Genomic DNA, 20,314 nt, shown 5'->3' on the forward strand with positions numbered 1-20,314 from the left:
AGAAACCCGGGGACGGGAGCTGCCCTTGGAGCGGCCCCTGGGGCAGGCTGCAGCCTCTGTCCCGGGGCAGGCTGCGAGCCGGCCCGGCCGCACCTGGCCGCGGGCGCCGCTCGTCCTCCGCGCCGCTTCAATTCCTCTTCTCCCGGGTCTTAGGGAAACCGGCTTCCACTTCTCCCTCCCCGCCAAAGCGACACCCCCACGCCACAAAAAACCCCGTCCCACCCCAAGTCCCCGAGCACCACCTCTGCGCTCTGTCGCGACCCGGGCTCCGCGCCCCTCGCAGCCCCAGCTCGGTGGTGGCGGCAGGTAACGCTGGGAACAGGGACGGAGGGGTAGGGGCAGCAGCCCTGTCCTGACAGATAACAGGGAAGGGCAGATTGTGCGTGTGGCGGACGGTGACCACAGCTGCTCGACAGTGGGAGCTGAAAAAACATCCCTCTACCCCTTTCTCCGGGAAAATACCAAGTTAGAGACCAGCTGAAGAAGGAAGGGAAGCTGCCTGCCGGGAAATATGCTGGACCCGAATTGGCCTTCCCTTCACCTTTGACTGGGTTCACAGGAAAGGTCTCTAAGCTGCTCCGCAGCCCCGGCCGGCCAGTGTTGTACCGGTGCTTCAGCCGCCCATTAAAGCCTCTCTTCTTCTCCCCTCCCCGCCCCAGCGGGGGAAGGGCCCACCGAATTGGGTTCTAAAACAGCCTCAGTAGAAAAGACAAGCGCGGGGCCACGATGCTGAAATCTTCCTCTGAAGGGATTGCAGTCTCGGGTTTGCTTTACTTCACAGAATGCGCCTTTCACGAGGAAGCACGGAAGGTCTTTTCCGTAATTCGTGCCTCTTCGAAATAGTCCACTATCTCTCTCGCCTGTGTTTTAAATCTTATCGATGTGCGAAAAGACCAAGGAATTCAACACTTCAAAGCTCACACATTGGGTGGAAACGACCCGCTTTCCCAATATCCATAGGAATGCATGCATATATGGCTCATTTCGTTTTCTTTTTATTACCTAAGACTTGAATAAATACTTTCATTTAGAAACAGTATTATTTTTAATGATAATATTTCAGGAGATTTAAAATAAAGGTCCGTTTTAATCACTTTTCACAGACGCACGCACACACACGTCCGACCCCAAACATACATACAGAGACAGACTGTTTGAGATCTGTTTCAGAGCAGACAAATTCTCTTTTCGGCCAGTTTTCTGTTGTGAGAGAGTTCTAGTTTTAAGTTTCGCTAGCTTACATTTCCTCTACACAAACAACTGCCTACAACATTTCTTTCTCTGTTTAACTCTAGGACAAAACTTCTGAGCTGTTTAATAAAGAAAGAACACCGGTTCTTAATTTTACAGCTTCAGAGAACAGGACTGCAGCTACCGACGTATCAGTCAAACCGATTAAAGAAGATCCTTTACTTAAGGGTATGTGCCCCTGAAATTACCTCGCTCTAAGCCTCTCAGGAGCTGGGAGGAGAGGGAGGGAAGCGAGGGATTACTCTTTCCAGGATCCCTGGAGAAATGAGAATAGGTTGCAGAGGGGAAATGTCCTTTTTATTTGTCCTCCCTCCCCTCTCTCCCTCCCTTTCTCCCCTCACCCTCCCCAAATGCTTGTGTGCGTCTGTCTGAAACAGATCTGTCTGTGGAAAATGGGCCTGGAACTCCCTCCTGTGTTGGGATTAGGTCTTGGGGGACCTGGGGTGGAGTTAGACTGCTTGCTTATTTTCATATTCATTAGAAATGGGAGGTTGCACAAGAAGTCCTGCTGAGCTTCAAGATATAAGAGCAACTTCGGGTTCCCCTTTCAAGACAAGACAAATCAAAGGCTCAGAGGCAAAACAGCTCTCTAAGCGCTGAACGCCTCTTCCTCCCTCCCTCCTTCCTTCCCTCCCATCCACTCACTCTCCCTCCCTTGCTCACAGTCCAGCCTCTGTCTAGGGAAGAGGCTTTCAAGCAGCCTTAGATGATTATGGATTTTCTGAGCGAGAAGTTTGCCCTGAAGAGCCAACCGAGCAAGAACAGTGACTTTTATATGGGAGCAGGAGGCAGTTTGGAGCACGTTATGGAAACTTTGGACAATGAGTCCTTTTATAGCAAAACGTCAGGCAGCAAATGCGTACAGGCCTTCAACCCTCTGCAAAGAGCTGAGCATCATGTGAGGCTGGAGAGGACATCGCCCTGCCAGGACACGAACGGTGAGTCGTCATCCCAGGGTTATTCCCCCTCCTGCAGATGTACGGGGGAGGGCAGGGATTCTCCCACCCAGGGAGACCAAAGGCAGCTGTGCAGCCCTCGGATGCGAGCACGCGAGGGGCTGTCAGGTCGTAGGAAAATAACAATAACACTAACAATACTGCTGTTATAATACTACTACCTCTACTATTAAAAAAAAAAAAAAATCCGGGGAAAAGGCAAAAGCCTGCTTTGAAGAGCTCTTTTCCTTTCGGTGCAGATTTTCAGCTACTGCCTTCCCCACCGGCCCCGGCCCGGGTCCCCGGCTGGCCGAGAACGGAGCTCCGGGCACGCCGGCACAGCCCGCCCGTGGCCGGGGCAGCCCGCGCGGGGGCCCGGCGGGCCGGCGGGTCCCGGAGGGTGCTGCAGGACACGGCCGCCCCCCGGCACCTTCCGGCACACCCTGGCCACCCCCGGCACCCCCTCTGCTCTCCCTCCGGCCGCTCCCCGGGCACTCCCGCCCCCGCTGCGAGCCGCGGCGCTGTCCCCCAGCAAACTGCCGGGAGAAGCATCGCCGGCGTGTCGGCGTCGGAGGGAGCCCGGACACGGCCGGCTCTGCGGGGCCGGTCCGGGGAGGGAACGGAAGGCAGCCTGATCATCTCTGCTGCCTTCAAATATCGTCCTGAGACGGTAGCGGGGTTCTCTGCAGCGTTACCAATTGATGCGGAACGGTGATTTTTCCGAAAACCCCGTCGGTCCCCGAAAACCCCAAACAATAGTGTTAAACGTTTTATCAAGTATTAAAATTTTCTAGCTTATACTAAGGAGAATGAGGAATATTTTCTTTTTAAAACATTTAAACTCTTCATTATTCCAACATGATGAAAATCGCTATAGAAAAAAAAATTAAAAACTAATTTCCTAGAAAAATTGGAAAACATGGTTAAGATCAGCTGCAGTAAGACTAACAATATGATATGCTTTTTGACTTCATATAGTCATTGAAGTATATATATATATTTTTGAGAAAGTTCTTTTATTTGTACGAAAAAACTAGTGAGACATTGATAGATTTCTTCAAGTGTAATTTAAAAAACAAAAACCTATAGGAAATTGATTTATACATTGAAGTTTTTCTTAATTAGCTAATTTATTGTGTGCCTCGAGGGCTTTGGGGCATTTCCTATCTATGTATGTGTTGATGGTAAGTATCTGAAAATTGTATTTCATTACAATCAGCTCGAATTGAAAGAAAAGAAATTACTGAGAACGTGAGACAATCTCAAAGCAAGCTTATTATGTTACATAGCATCGTTGTAAGTTCTAATTTCTACAGAGTTTGAATCTTTTTTTCCACCTTTTTCTTAGAAATTTTTTTTTAAGTCTTTAACTTATCTCATTACTTTTCCAGTGATGTGTGATAAGTAAAAATATTGAAACGTAGGAAATGTTTTCATTTCTTATTAAGAAGCTACTGTGGAATATTTCTTATGTCTACCACTCAAGTTTTACCTAAAGACAAATAGTTCCTGTAATCCTTTTACAAATTATATGAAACTATCTCTTTTAATGAGTTAACATTTTGCAGAAATGCCCTGTATTTTGTAACCATAACAGACCTCATTGGAAACAATTCCACTTCACAAATGCAAAAGAAAGCATATGAAATTTATTGAATTTTAAAAGCGAATTTAATCTTTGGTTTCATTTGCTTCTTGATTTGTCAGTTTACAGCTATTAAGTTTACTTCACTGTTAGTTTGTATTTTCATAGAAATAGAGTTTTTTTACATTTGCTTCCAAGTTTAAAGGCACATTCGTCAATAGCTTTGTGTCTCTATTATGAAAATCTGTTTTGGGCTAAGATTCCTTATCTGTACAACTCTAGCTGAGGCTGATTTCATGCATTGTTAACTACTTTAGCAGCAGTAGTGGTAGGGTGAAAATATCCAAGTCTCTTGCAGAGTGTCCTTACTCTGTAAGTTTCCAGATGATATTTTCAGATATCATTCTCAGTTAAAATTTAATGTGACTTAGCACTTTTATTCTATCTGTAGTTAATATTACAAATTCCTCTTCAATGACCTCATAAAGAAATAACACTGCCACGATGGAATCTGGTTCCTTGTGAAACTGTTTTATATGAACTCCTGAATCTAAACACCTCTCCTTCCCCCTTGATCATTTATTAACCAGCTGTTAACCCACCTTGTATGCAGTGAACTACGGGATTACTAAAGTGGAAGGACAGCCTCTTCACACAGAGCTGAGCAGGCCCATGGACAATTGCAACAATCTCAGGATGTCTCCAGTGAAAGGGCTGCAGGAGAAGGGGGACCTGGATGAACTTGGTGATAAGTGTGACAGCAATGTCTCCAGCAGTAAGAAGAGGAGACACAGAACAACTTTCACCAGTTTGCAGCTGGAGGAACTGGAGAAAGTATTCCAGAAAACTCACTACCCCGATGTCTATGTAAGAGAACAGCTAGCTCTGAGAACAGAGCTCACTGAGGCCAGAGTCCAGGTAGGAACCAGATTTCAGCTTTCCTATGACAAATTGTGCATTGTAGGAATGAGTAAATTACACTCTCAGGAATTGTACAAAACCCCATAAAGCTAAAGTAAACAGCTCGTTTTGCCTCATTTCTTTATGGACATGAGCTGTTAGGCTGTAGTGCTAAAATAACTTGTTATTTTTTTAAATAGCTTGTGTTGCAGTTCTGAACACTTGTTTAAAGGATGAGAAAACAACATCAATAGTAAAACTGTCTTGATCTCTTGTAGAATTCCAGGCAGTGAAAACATAAGTTGTTATGTGTAAAGATCCCACTAACGACTTGTTGCATGTAGTTCAGACTGATGACAATGCCGAACTCACATGCAGAGGATTCTGTGTGTGTCATGGCATGAAAATTACAGTCTAAAAAGTAACCAAATTCCTTGTTTCTATCCAAAGACTGTGCAGTGAAACTGTGCATACATAAATGTATATAAGTATCTATATACTTTACATAGATATGTGTGTGTGTGAGTTTTGTGCCTGTATAAAACAAGGACATAATCAATTCTTCTTTTCTGTATGGAATGATCTTAGAAATCACAAAATTAGGAGGTACAATTTCTGGTTTTTAAATTTCCTTATTAATAATGTTACTCTAGTTTTTGTAACAAAACATACTGGTGACCACTTAGTACATTATGAATATTGTAACTGCGTACAAATGTGATTCATTCAGTATGTGCTCCTAGAGTAATTTCAATAATATTTATGATTTTTGATGTGCAATGGTGAGAAAAGACACTAAATATCCAGGAAATACAGCCTTTCCCTTGCTTAGAGGTCTTCTGTTAGAAAAGGGTGTGAGCCACATTTTGCAAGTTTATCTTCATTTTAGATATCTTTCCTGTTCTGGTAGTAATCATTATTTCAATTTAGAGAATAACAGTTCTGTTAATTCTTACAGACTGGGATTAATTTTTTTAATTTAGTGACTTGAATATGATAACAACTTCACAACTTGTAATTAAACGCATACTCACACATGCATGTAGAGAAACAGACATCAGTGCACATGCATACAAACTGAAATGAAATCAGAAACACTTTCAGATAAAGTCAGCTAATTAATTTTATAAAGAAATGTTCTTTTCATCTCTATTCAAGCAGGCATCATATTTGCTGTTTTCATCAGAAAATAGAGTCCAAAACTGTGTGTTCAGTTACATTGATGTGATATCAGCAATGCCAATGGAATTTGGTTCAGTGGCTTTTAACTCTTTAGGCTCTGCACAATTCCTTTCCTGAATTTGGTACAGCTTTCCAAGTATCACTTCTATTCACTGGGATTTAGTCATGACTTAAAAAAAAAAGAAGGTAGCATAATGTCAAAACACCATTCTAACAAGTGTATAATTCTGGAACACAGAGAACTACTTCAAGAACAAATTAATAGCGAGAATAAGGAGGGGGAAATTGAACTAAAGTGTGCCATCTGACTTTTTTATCACATTTTTTTCCTAAGATTTAGAGGCTTCACATGGTAAGAGTATTAAAAAGAAGACAGTAAATGAAAAATGTATGTCTATATCAGACTCTCACAGTGTATTTATTTCTATTTTATTTAAACATGTTCTTACCTTTCTTAAAAGATAACTGATCTTTGCATTCTCATATTCTAAATATGGAAGGACATGTTGATCATTTCTATGCAGAGTAGCAAGAGTATTCCATCACAAGATTAAGCAATTTGCAAGGCCTTACGTCATTAAAAGCAAGCATCTGGCAATTCAAGGATAACAAGCAGCAGATTTCTACATTGCTTTGTGGAGGCAAATGGTTACTTTATCTCTGCCAAGAGTAAGTTTCTAGTAAAGTGGTGTAAACAGAAACATTTTGGGGGATTGTCAAAGGAAAAAAAAAGTGCTTTTTCTCATTTACTTCTATGAATTCAAGCAAATTGTTTGATTTAGTGTAGCAGAGTGATCAGCTGGATACCTTACCCATAGTTCTCTTCACCACCATTTCATCAACATCCAATTTAATATTTGTCCTGCACACATGCAGAGAGAGCCAACCTGAACCTAATTTATCTAAGTTGTTCTCTTTCCTGCTGCATGTCAGTCCAGTAATTGGTACCCATTTTAAGAAGATTGTCAAGGTCTTTTTTCAAGGAAAGAACTTCATGACTAAATTTCCTTATCACGTCCTTGATGCCTCTGTGGAGACAGGAGATTTTTTTGCCTTCCCTTTTCTTTTTGCTGAACCTCAGGCATCATAAATAACAAAAATTTACCACCAAGGCTCCTAAAAATATATACTCAGGAGTTATATGCATGAGCTTTGCTTTGATTGTTGAATCTTTTAAAAGATGGCACATTTGCCACAAGTCCTTGGGAATCAAAATGAGCAAAATTATGCCCTGGTTGCTTAAGAGCAGTATCAGTTGAATTCTCCAAAGATCAATGCAAGAATGGAATCATAAACCAAACAGTGTTATTTTAAATAACCCACAATATGAATCAGAAAATGTCCCTCAAAATACAGGAAATATCTATAAAAAAAGCACCATTCATGTATGTATATATCAAAATGAATTAATGATCCATTTAGCTGGATGACTAACCAATGCCATTGTTTCCTTTAAAAAAATAATGGTTCAGTTAAAAGTGTGACTTCTTAAAAAAGTCTCAGTGAGCTTGCTTACCCAGAACAACAATGACTAGTTGGATATTATTCTTATAAAGGGGATTTTCTTAGCAATCCCCTTTATTCATCAGGATAGCCTAACCAGTCCAAAATAAACTGTCTGAAAGACAGGAATAAATTATTAAGACCATGGTACAATGACAGTTTTCAGTAACAGAAAGAAAATGGGTTTTTGATATAGCACTTGACACTCAAAATATTACAGAACAGGCCAAGGAGTATAAACAAACTTAAGCATAAAATCTAAATTATTCCATAGTTGAAGGTGCAATTCTTTTGTCTTCCATTATAAGAAATAGATATCACCTAACACCAAAGTGAAAAAAAAATTCACAATAGTTCAAAAACTGTCTGTGACATGGTGACTTTTTATTATTTTCCTGGCCTTTTAGCCTTCCTTACAGGAACATTTCCTGCTGTGCAGACTACTGTCCTTGTACCAATTTTTCCTGCCTTTTTATTACTGCACTTGATAAAGATTATGGTCACCTCTAGGAGGCAGATTACGGATAGTTATAGCAAGTCAGTGGGCATGGGAATTTAAGATAATGTTTCTTTACTTGCTACAGACTGATCTTTCTCAGGTTGTCCTTGTTTTTGTTTGTTTGGTTTTTTTTGTTGGTTTGTTTTGAGGAATATAAATGAAACAATATGTATATTTAAAATAGCCAGCAATAAGTTAAGCAGGTGTGACATTTACAAGACCGAAACAGTGAAAAATTAATTTTCAGGTGGAGAACTTATCTTTTTTAGATAAACAGAAATTTTCAAAGCCGCAAAATCTCTTATTTTCCTAAAACCCTTTGCACAGTATATAATTTTGTTTACCCTGATGACTCTTTCCTTGTATACTCTAGGTTTGGTTCCAGAATCGAAGAGCAAAATGGAGAAAAAGAGAACGCTATGGTCAGATCCAGCAAGCCAAGAGCCACTTTGCTGCCACCTATGATATATCTGTTCTTCCAAGGACTGACAGCTACCCTCAGGTATGGTAAAGACCAAGCAGTACTTTGGTTCTACATTTGGCAGCTGTCCTAACAGCTCTGGTTTTGTATACTTTGCTAAGATGAAGCATAAACTATCTGATCTCTAGACAGCTTCCTTTTGATGTGTCAAACATGGGCCATGTCCTTATAGACCTCAACAGACCATTAAATAGAACAAGTGTCCTACTAGCATGAAATTGTAATATAGTCATGCAGAATCAGAACTGAATATATATCACTGGGAGAGAGAGGCAGAAGGACAGGACAAATCTCTCGTTTCATTGTAGTTGGTTGAATTTGGGTTTTTTTTTGTCTTTTTCAGTTCCCTGCTAGTAAATAATAAGGTATACTGCATAATGAAGCAATAAATCTTCTGTCTCAGTTCTCCACTCCTTTGATTTACTCTTTGCCTTGCTCTGCTTTTGTTTGTCTCCTTGCTTGTCTTAGCACATTGAATATCTTTATTTTAGAGCCATTTTTTTCATGTCTCTGGCTACACATTGCTTTTACCACATAATTAATAAAAAAAAAAAAAAAAACAAACCACCATGCAAAGCATAAAACTCTTGTATGGTTCCCTTCCACTACTGGTGTTTTGGTGCTGTTCAGCTTCATTAGGTAATGGGGTCTCTGCCAACCTTAAAAAAAATACTCATATTCTATTTGGTCATGCTCTAAATTGGCTGAATAGGGAGTTCCTCAGCATTGGGGAAGAGTGGCTGGAAATTGACTCAGCAGAGAAGGGCCTGGGGGTGCTGGTTGTCAGCAGCTGAACATGAGCCAGCTGTGCTCAGGTGGCCGAGAAGGCCAATGGCATCCTGGCCTGGATCAGCAATAGTGTGGCCAGCAGGAGCAGGGCAGGGATTGTGTCCCTGTACTTGGCACTGGTGAGGTTGCACTTCAAATCCTGTGTCCTGTTCTGGGCCCCTCACTATGAGAATGACATTGAGGGGCTGGAGAATGTTCAAAGAAGAGCAATGGAGCTGGGGAGGAGTCTGGAGCACAAGTCTTATGAGGAGCAGCTGTGGGAGTTGGGCTTTTTTGCCTGCAGAAAAGGAGTTGCAGGGGAGACCTTATCACTCTCTACAACTGCATGAAATGAGATTGTAGCAAGATGGGCCTTGGTCTCTTCTCCCAGAGAACAAGTGACAGGTTAAGAGGAAATAAGCTGAGCTGGGGAAGGTTCAGGTCAGACATCAGGAAGAATTTTTTCACTGAAATGATGGTAAGCATTGGAGTGGTGGAGTCACCATCCCTGGAAGTGTTCAAGAATTGACTGGAAATGACAATTAGTGCTATGCTTTAGTTGGCATGGCAGCGTTTGGTGAAATGTTGGACCTGATGATCTTGGAGGTCTTTTCCAACCTTAGTGATTCTATCATTGTATGAATGTGATTAGTTATGAACCAGGAGTCTTTGGCTCATGTGTCATCTACTCAGTTTAATGTGCTTTACCTCTGAAGAGGTTACACATTACTAGGTTTGGTGCCTGGGACAGAGCAGCCCTCTGCTCCAACAGCTCAGAACATGGACACAACCATTTCAGCTGTTGTGGTGCTTGTAAGTCATCTGGTTTTATTTTAACATGTAGCAGGGCAATAACCCAAATTACATTAGCAACCACTGCATGACTCTGTGTTTAGGTAAGTGGACACAATCTTAGGTAGCCCCAGGTAGACTCACAAAGCCATAGATTTGCATTCACTCACAGATCTCATTCAAGGTGGTCAACTCTCCTTTCAAGGTCTTTCTGACTTACCTATGGCATCACAGCAAGTGATACAAGGAACAGTGCTGAAGCTTTGGGATTTCTAGACTAAATTTCTGTCTGCCAGCTTATCTTGTATTTTTAGTAGGATTCCATCTACATCTAAAATGATTGTCCTAAAATTAATGTTTTTCAATAATCCCACATTTTTAAACCATATGATAATATGATCTATAAAATTCTAACCCAATAAAAGATCTATTCTGTACTTTCAGATTGTTAAAAAGATTAATTCTCTGCATTTCTGTTTATATTTTTTGTCAAAAAAAATCTGCTAGGCAGATGACACAACTAAGCTTCAGCCTGACAAATATTTCCATCACTAATTAATAAATTCTTAAAACCAGAAGATTGAAATGCAAATGCTTGTTCCATCATCTTGAATCAAGCATCTCTAGTGTGTAGAAATACAAAACGTGAATATACATTCACAAGCACAAATGCCACATGCTCACCTACATGCACAGACTAACAGAGTGCAGGTAAACAGAGAGGCACAAGTGTGTGAGTGGGTCTGGTCACCTGCATGAGAATGCTGCCCTGTGCTGTTCTGCTGTTCTTGCTGTTCAAGAGCAAGGAGCTGGATGAAGGTGTGAGTGCACTTTGGCTGTTTCAGCTGAGGGCTTGCACGCATAGCTTGGCTACATGTTAAAAGCAAGGTAGTCCTCTCCTCAGAGAAAAATTTGGCTACTTTTCTGTATACGAGTAGGTATCCAGGCAATTATCACAGAATATTTAATAAAAATTCATAGTCTTGCTAACCTCGTGGTAGTTCTTCATAGTTTTCACATTCTGAAATCCTGTTCTTCAGTAAAACCACATCTCTATGATATATATAACATTTCCAGTGAGAATGACTGAGACAATGAAAATCTGTTTTAAAAACATGACTACTAACATCACTGCGTTCAAATCTTTTGAACTAGATGTCCATTATTAAGTACTTCACTTATGGAAATAAATATACAGCTCCTGACTTGCTATAAATTCATCAATCTATCTCACAACTCAGGCAGAAAAGGTATATAAAATGGTTTCATTTTAATGCTATAAATTGATTTCCCCAACAATTCCTTTATTTCCTTGTAGTTAATGTAAGAGAAGAAAACAAATATCCTTTTTCCCTTTACTTTTATTCCCATATCACCACCACCACAGGCACTCTTGTAACAATGAAATAAGCAAATATTAGACAAGTTTTGCCATACTTTTAAATAAGTAAAATAATAATAAGTTAATAATAAGTTAAAATAAGTTAATAATAAATAAGTTAAATAATAACTTTTAAATGTACTTTAATATATAATTTTTTCTTGTGGATTGTGGAACACAGATCACTAGAGTTTATTTAAGAAACAACATGGAGAAAAACAGACTCCCTGTTGCTGGAAGAAAATATAGGCTGAATGTTGAAAAAGGATGAAATCAAGCTGAGAAATTTACAGCTTTATGGCAGAAAGAGCAGGAACAAATATGAATTTCTGGTGTGCATTATAAGGATTTGCAGCCTGTAAATTTTTCTGTTTTGAGTCCAGCCATGGATATGTTTAGAAAACACATCTCGGTTGCATTCCAGCAAAAGTGTCAGTCTCTTGCAGTCAATAGAGGGTGTTGTGGAGACTTCTGCTTAGTCTCTTCACCAATTATCTTCATCAAATAGAAATTAAGAACATCATGCTTCTATGCATTGTGTGACTTCATAAACCTGAAAAGTTTCTCTTGTGAGAAAATGAATCTTTCAACTCATTTCAGACAGAAGGTTGGCTCTGAATAAGAAAAAGGTTGAGGTTGGAAGTGACCTCTGAAGGTGATCTGGTCCAACACCTTTGTCTATAATCCAGTCTAATTTTGCTTTTAATTCCATGTCTTTATCCTCACAATAATAACAATTTAGATTTTTTTTTTGGTAGATCATAATTCTTTGCTTTGCTCTTTTAGTCTAATTTTAATTATTTTTACAGTATATTGACTTTAGATTTTTTGTTTGTTTGTTTGATTGGTTTTTTTAGTTGCTTGTCTGAGAAATTGAATATCTCCTGAATTGAACCTGCCAAGAAATTGAATATCTCCTAAACTGGCCAAATTCTGCATACATATATCTTCCATTAATTATACTATCAAAACCTGGGTTACAGAGAAGGGCTGTTTGTACAATATTTTAGAAAAATCATCTGTTATTCAGATTTTTTTTTCAAAGCTCTAACAACATTATGCTGAAAATCAGATTTTTGTAGGAAAATTTTATGGACAGTGATTTTCTTTAATTTTAGTAAAAGTTTTCAGTTTCACAACTTTCAGTGTTTGAACTTCAATGTTTTCTTGCAGATACAACACATTGTGTTCTAAGTCATCTTGAGTGCACTCGGGAAAACACATATCCTAGACATTTTTAGCTTAACTAGCAATATCCTATTGCTATGAAAGTGAAGATGGAACATCTTAAAAGCAGTGGGGAAATGAATGCAGATTCCCTTCATGGGGAAGTTTACTTCATTTCACCGGAGTGAATGTTAGTAAACAAGCCTTTCTTAATTTTGTCACTTAAATACAGCATACAGTGTTATTAAATATGCCTCAGGATATCTGAGACACTGTTGAAGTGTTGATTAACAGGATTTAAAACAAGGATCCATCCTTCAGTTTAGGCAGCCATGGTCAGATAAGTATTAGACATTTGTGTTTAGGAAACTTAACCAAAGGGACTTCTATGCCAGACACGGGTTCCCTTTACAGCTGTCAAAAACTCTGATCAATTAAAATTTTTATTCCTAAAACGTAAGGTGTAAAATAGGTAAGATGATCCGCCAGCATTTTTTTTATTTTGATACCTGGTTCAGCTGCAGTCATTTGTACTTATCTACACAGGTGTATAAATATGTTGGAAGAGGAACAATGAAAAAGCCTCTTTAGCTTTGTACTTCTCTTACCTTTTTGGTCTTTATTTGACTCCCTCTGCCACCCTATGTTAGTGGGAAGGCTCCTGTTACAAAGGTACTTGATCTCATCAGATTCAATGATTACCTATGAGAACTAACAATAAAAACTGAGACAAAATTTCATTTTACCCCTCCTCCCCTATTTACACACACAAAAGCCTATACTATTATCACAGCTTTCCCTGTGTGAATCAAATTGATAACGATGTTATCTTTATATGTGCATCAGTATGTAAATATACATTAAATTGAGGCATTGAAAAGGAGATAAAAAAGGTGAACATTTTCTCCTGTCTAGGCTCTTTCCTTTCTTTGCATTTTTCCTCCTTACTTGTTCTTTGAATCATGTTAATTTGTTGTAATTTTTCTTCGAAGTCCCTTTAAAAGGATTAATTTTGTTACACTCTACTTTCCCTCTTAATATCACATGTAAAATGTTTGGGTATTTTTTAAATTTTCTTGAAAATGCAGGCAAGGCTTGGATAGGAAAGAATTTAATTTTTTGTTTCAGTTGAAAAAGCCCAATCTAGTGCAGGTGGGAATCCTAAGACAACAAAAGCTTTTCAGAAGTATGGGAACAGGAATGATATAGAAGGTCTAGAAAGAAAGGAAACTGTTGAAATCTTATAAATAGAAGGAAGAGGCTGAAATTTGCATTCCATCCACCATAATGATAAATCAAATTAATATGTTGAACAGCATGGCATCACATGATGTGTTGGCAGTCAAAGAGTGTAGAAGTGGTGTCAGCATACATGTGTTAAGTACTAAGTCCTTGGATCATCATTATCGTTTGCTCTAGCCTTGGTACATATGGTTAATCCTCATTAGCAATAATCAAAGTTACATGCTCCAATTAAATGTTCATATGGAATGTATTAGATGCCACATGTTATATGACTTAAAATTTCTTTTAACTGTAGTACACACATAAATGACAGTTAATCACAATAGTTTATTAAGGCTATGGGTACACTGATTGAGCATGAGTAGACGTGGCAGGCATCTCTGAGCTGGCTTCAAAGAAGTTTTATCACTCACTCATGCTGTCTGGCTGTGACAGCGTGGGGCTGGGGCTGAGCCACCACCTGCATGGTGTGTGTCTCACTGCATGTGTGCTCACTTGCCCTGCTGTGGCTGATCTTCCAACAAGAGGGGAGTGATACTTCCAATTTTTCTGGGTGGTGTCTGTTCCACACGAAGTAGCTTATGCACTGCACTTTTATTTTTTCTGGGTAATAAACCACCACTGTATGTGGTCCTTTTCATAGTCTCAACATTCAGTTTGTTGCTCTGTGGGTTTTTTTTGGTGAAACATGTATTTCTTTAAGTGTGAGTGACTTTACTGGGGCTTAATTATATGGCAAATTCTTCTTTTTTTCCCCTTAAGATACACAAAATTTTTAATAGTATTTTTTTCAAAATGTGAAATATTTTATCTAACTGTATCATAGAGTAGAAATATAATTAATCCATATTATAAGTGGCCTCAAGATTGCAGTAGGGAGAATTTACAGTTTACAAAACATCCCACACAAGAATGAAAGCTTGATGACTTTTCAAATCCTACATTATTTTGAAGATTAGCAAGCTTAAGTGTGGAATCTAATGGTCAGAGTTTTATTTTTACCGTGTGTAAGCCAAATGTGGACTGAAGGGGTCTATTGCATATTTTAAATCTGTATTGTTAAGCCTCTCACTATCATGTGCTAATTAGCATTTTATTTATATCTGCAAATTATGTGCTGCATCTCTCTTATGCATGAGCCCAATACAGTACAGGTGACCTTCACATGTGCGCTTATCCATCAGCTCCTACAAAATAGTCACAAATTAAACACCGAGAAGTGCTCTGTCTAGATATAAATGTAAAAATATAATGAGAGTGGTGAAGCATTGGGACAAATTTCCCATAGAAATTAATGAACCCCTGCAGCTGGAGCGACTCAAAACATGGCTGGATGGGGTTTGAGTAACCTTATCTAAATTCGAGAGTAGCTGCAAGCAAGGGTTTAGAAAAATAATCCCAGAGGCTCTTTTTTGGTTTAAATGATTCTGAGAATCTACAAGCTTACGAAGTACAGGCAAATTTCTACCTGTATTTCAGATGTTCTAAAGAGGTACCCAGAAAAAAAAGTGGAAATTTACAGACCAAATTAGTTGTGGTGATGGACTAGGGATGACCAACAGATACAAGCTGTGAACTAGTAGTTTTGAGCAGTTTAACAGTTATTGCATTTTAGCTATTGCATTGCTAGTACAGATTTGATATTTTCTGCTAGCGCAAGGAGAGGAGTGACAAAAATTTAGCAAATCAGTCTGACATTCACATGTTTTCTATAATTACATAAATTCTTAACTCTTCATTTAGTGCAACTCTTATTTTCCAAAGAGGAAATGTGTAGTTTCTATTTACTAATTATAATAACATTCAGCACATATAACATTTATTATGTAATATAATAATAACACTTCTTGATATCTAGAGATCTTAAAAGAAATTAGAATTTTGTTTCCCATGTGATGCACTAAAAGGTGTGCACTCAAACAGAGACGGTCTCTAGTCTGGATAGGCAGGGGACTGAAATAACACGAGTCAAGAATTTGGTGATGGGAGAACCAAATCTCCCATTTGGTTCTCCCAAAGGCTAGGGAAATGATAGCAAAACTCCCAGAAAAATTTGATATTTGAGTTTATGTGGTTTCTCCAGGGGCTGCATAAAAAGGCTGAAGCTCAGGGAGCTTGAAAGTTTAGCAGAAAAAAAGCAATGACACCAAGCGGGATGACCAATTACCTCAGCTCTTTTTCCTCTGCAGTATCTAACAGAAGGTCATGTGCCTAGGAAATTATATCATAACCATGTTAACAACCATAACTCTCCAGTTATGTTCTTGTCACAGCTATGAAATCCTATTTCTTTTTCGATCCGGAAGGGTGTGTGTGCATGTGTATGTGTGTATAAAACATACAGTAGGTAAATATATCGAAGGGCTCTGGTAATTTCATGGTAACCACAAGAGCAAAGCTCAAGTTGTTTGTGATGTTAACAGAAACCAGAGATGTGCTGTATGTATGGCCTCATTCACAGTCTCTGAATTGCCTTTTATATAGTTCATGGATCACACAAGATTTTAAGAGGAAAAATATTTTTTTTTAAATTCATGTACATAATGTTGCTTTTCCTTCTAACATACCAGAAGAAGGTCTGATCATTTTGACTTATTGTGAAACATTACTATATTTATTTTTAATACAGGAATACCTTCTGCACCTAAATTTCACTACAAGATATTTATGTTGTAAATCCTTGTGAAGAAATGAAAATTTAATACCAAATATGAAGTCACTCAATCAACTAAAATGAATAGAAAATTGATACAACTGAAACATTGTTTTGGAAGGCATAACTGCCTCGTGAGAGAAGATGTAAAGCTCTTCTAGAATCTTGTGGCATTCCAGTTCAGTTTAATAATTCAAATTCCTTTCTCTAAGGAAGAAATCTAGTGCAACTCCTTCAAAAGTTCTGGAAATTAATAGCTTGTTCACATATTTCTTGAAAAAGACATTGGCATATTTTAGGATTTGCAGCTGAATTCAGTTCTCATTTACACCTGTGCAACCTCACTGAACCTAAATTGAAAGAGATTTGTCCAGAATAAAAATATCAGGAAAATTGGTGGTACTAAACTTAGTTTACTGCAAACCAAACTACTCAAAGTATGGAAAGAAAGAGTGATTTTGTGATTCCTCCAGACCACATTGGTTATTGGGCACTTTCTAACTGAGCCTCTGAACCTTTTGAAGATTTCTGATCATGACTCCATTAAAGGCAAACTTGTTCATGTTTGTATTTAAACTTTTTTTTTTTTAAATTCCTCCCCTAATTATATCTGTGCTGCCTGGGTGACTGCAGCATTTGGCATAGCATTTCTTAGAAAGAAATTTCAGTAAGTCAGATAAATAAGACTTTGTTGCATGTAAGTTAGCTTTGGAGATTATGAGCTCCTTCAGAAATAGCTCATGTATTAGACACTGCATAGCTTAACTAGTTTCTCCCTGGGGAAATTTGTCTGATTATAAGTCAAAACTGGCTCAGGTAGGTTAATGAAGGAGTAATAAGGCAGCTGGGAATCATGTCAAACTGTAGAGAGTCTCCCATGGGCTGACGTTTGAGTCTTCTGAAAAGTGATGATGAGAGGGAGTAACTGGAAAGTTCTGAAGCTTTTTATAGATTTCCTCATATAGACATCAGGAGGCCCACAAAAAGGAAAATTCTTCCATATCCTTCCTCAGTGACCTTACTTCCTCCATTACCTCCCAGCAGATCACCTAAAATATGCAGGAGCAGAAGCCTGATGTGTGCCCGGCTGTTGTGGGTGTGTGTGGAAAGGCACATCCATGAGTGTGTGTGGAACTATAACTGCATGCATGCACGCCTGTGTAAACAAGCTGAGTGGACCCAGAGTTTGGGGAGATGAGTTGCTACCCTGATTTTTCTCCAGGTTTTCAGAGGAAACCAAAATGGAGCATTTGCTGGATTATATTTTTGCTGCTGGAATTCCCAAAGAGTCCAGATTAGTTTGTCAGCTCCTGATGACCTTGCTAATATAACTGTTTAAAATATTAACTTTTAAAATAAGACTATTTCATCCTTCCTATCTGCACTAGATCTCAGCTAGAGGAGTTCAGCGAACCATAATTTATCTCTTTAGCTTGTTGGTGGTTTGGTATGTGCTGTTGCAAAGTGATAGCACAATGGGAGAAAACACAACTCATCAGCCTTAGAAACATGTTTTCATTCTGTGTGTGCATATGTGTGTGTCTGTCATAATTCATTACTTCCTCTGACCTCTACTTTGACAGAAAAAATCACTCAGCTAGAGAGATAACCTTTATATCTTAAAGTCAAAATTCCTTTGTCTGTGGATTTGGAATGTGAATGTAGAATTAAGTTTGAAGTGGGAATTTACTTTTCAGTGCTAACTGAAGAGCAATTGAGTTACTCCAACATATCACAAAGAACAAAGACACGTGGGCTCAATCGCAGTGCATCAGGGCAAGGATACACTGAACAGACAACAGATTTTTAGAATGAAGACAAATTTAGCAAAGGAAAACAAATAGGAAAGGACATAGTTACTGGCTGACAAGATCTGTATTGTGAATGGGGGCTAAAAATGTCTTGCCTGATGCTATTTGTACATTAAAAAAATCAGCATTCAGGAGAGGTATATAGGTAAAAGTGAAGAAGACATACAAAGCTGTAAATTGTATAATGGTGTGTGTAAATGAGGAATGACCGAAGAAGATCGAGTATGTCAGAAATTATACCATATGCAAGTAGTGCTTATAGAGAGAGAGTAGAGAGTTTAGAGAAAAAAGAAGGGCAGTTGCTGAGTGTGAAGCTTGATCAACTCAAAGTGAATAGAGCAGGAATAAAAGACCATGCAGTCTGAGATAACAATAAGAGCTGACTTATGTTAGGTCTTAAAAGTCTTTCAGTGTGTTCATCTAGTAACAAACTAGTGAAAAATACCTATCCATAAATAGCATCTATGCATAGATGGTAGAAGGCCTGAGACTCAGAATGGAGCTTTAAGCATCTGCCAAGTATAGAAAGGATTATACATCAAGGCTTGAATACATGGTTGCTCCAGACGTTGTTGGTAACCACAAAGTTTGTGTCCTAGTCTGTCATGCAATGTTTTCCAGGGATGCACAATGCATCCCTGGAAAAGGCTGAATGCTGAAACAGATATGCCCTTAAAGTATATTTTCACATAAAAAGTCATGAAAAGAAATTTTATATCAAATCTATCTTTGAAACAAATTTAAGAAAGGGTCTTGAATGCATTATCAGTAATTTCTGTGTTTTAGGGTTTCATTTGTTTTAAAGTAATTACGAAAGGCTTCTCATTATTAAATTTTTTGAATACTTGTTGGGCTTTATTGCTTGAGAAATCCAAATTGGTTTGTTTTGTTCGCCCTTTTCCGACCATTACAATGGGAATTCCAATGAGGAGAAGCATTTATGTTGAAAATACCTATGATCTTGTACATTCTTTTGACATGTTTTTTCTGATGTCAGTTGTGTGTTTCCATTAATTTTATTGACTGGCTGGGCTGATGGCATCCTGAGTTTCAACACTAGACATATATCTGGAGCCACAGGACAAATGGATGACAAAGTAAGAAACATGACTCATCCACCCTTGCTCTAAAGTGAGCGATCTCATATTTTGTCTGATGTGATCTCTTCACACTATTTTCTGACATGATTGCAGAGAACTTGTTAAATACTTGTTGCTTGTTTCAGAGGGGAACTAATTATATGTGAAGTAAAGCAAACCAAGCATTGCAGAAAACAAAAGATGAACTATCTGAGTTTAATTGTGTTCATTTTATATGTTCCAGATTCAGAACAATCTGTGGGCAGGGAATGCGGCCAGTGGTTCTGTGGTTACCTCCTGCATGCTGCCACGAGATACATCCTCCTGTATGACACCTTACTCCCATTCACCCCGGACAGATTCTGGCTACACAGGCTTTTCAAACCACCAGAATCAATTTAGCCACATGCCCCTCAATAATTTTTTCACTGACTCGTTGCTTTCTGGGGCGACCAATGGACATGCTTTTGAAACCAAGCCAGAGTTTGAAAGGAGGTCCTCCAGCATTGCAGTTCTACGGATGAAAGCCAAAGAGCATGCTGCCAATATTTCTTGGGCCATGTAATATAGCAGTACCCTCTCTCAATTTTTTTTTTAAAGCAAACTAAAACCATTTCTATTTCCCATATTTAAAGGGAACAACAATAAGCTGCTGTGTGTGGAATGCTAGAAATCACAATATACACGATGTCTGCTTTAAGAAATGCAATATAATATTTAACAATAAACCAAGAATAAACCAAATAGATTTACCATGCATCAAACTCAACAAGCCCTCTTTGTTTTGCTTTTTATATATGTTTTGTTGTACCAGTTGATGAAATATGATTATAGAACATGAAAAAAAAATAAAACTACTAAGCAAATGTGTCTACTCCATGGTTTTTAGCAGTCCTGTATAAAAAATTCATGATTTACAAATGAATACTTCATAAAGGAACAACTTGGTAAAGGAAAATAAATTTATTATATCGAACCTATGATGTAAATCTCTAAGTACACCACGCAAAGAGGGAAATATATGACCACTCATGTTGTAGGTAGAATTTGTAGACTGAGTTCTCTCAGCACTGTGCTGCTGC

General features: G+C 38.6%; 1 protein-coding gene across 1 annotated transcript; it reads left to right on the top strand.

Annotated features, from left to right (window-relative positions):
• The first annotated feature begins 1,402 nt into the window (after positions 1-1,402).
• Positions 1,403-20,106, top strand: ALX1 (ALX homeobox 1). The gene is made up of 5 exons (XM_036401130.1): positions 1,403-1,419; positions 1,917-2,189; positions 4,385-4,689; positions 8,229-8,357; positions 19,477-20,106. Exons 2-5 carry the CDS (start codon positions 1,958-1,960, stop codon positions 19,795-19,797), a joined length of 987 nt encoding a protein of 328 aa, XP_036257023.1. The 5' UTR covers positions 1,403-1,419; positions 1,917-1,957; the 3' UTR covers positions 19,798-20,106.
• Positions 20,107-20,314: the final 208 nt, after the last annotated feature.

The sequence above is a fragment of the Molothrus ater genome, chromosome 5 (assembly GCF_012460135.2).
Source record: "Molothrus ater isolate BHLD 08-10-18 breed brown headed cowbird chromosome 5, BPBGC_Mater_1.1, whole genome shotgun sequence".
Taxonomy (NCBI): Eukaryota; Metazoa; Chordata; class Aves; order Passeriformes; family Icteridae; genus Molothrus; species Molothrus ater.

Bases quoted from the DNA above. Each gene is read 5' to 3' on its own strand.
- ALX1 (XM_036401130.1), top strand. From the start codon at position 1,958: ATGATTATGGATTTTCTGAGCGAGAAGTTTGCCCTGAAGAGCCAACCG. The intron at 2,190-4,384 runs GTGAGTCGTCAT...CCTTGTATGCAG, and splicing joins GCCCTGCCAGGACACGAACG to TGAACTACGGGATTACTAAA. The intron at 4,690-8,228 runs GTAGGAACCAGA...TGTATACTCTAG, and splicing joins TCACTGAGGCCAGAGTCCAG to GTTTGGTTCCAGAATCGAAG.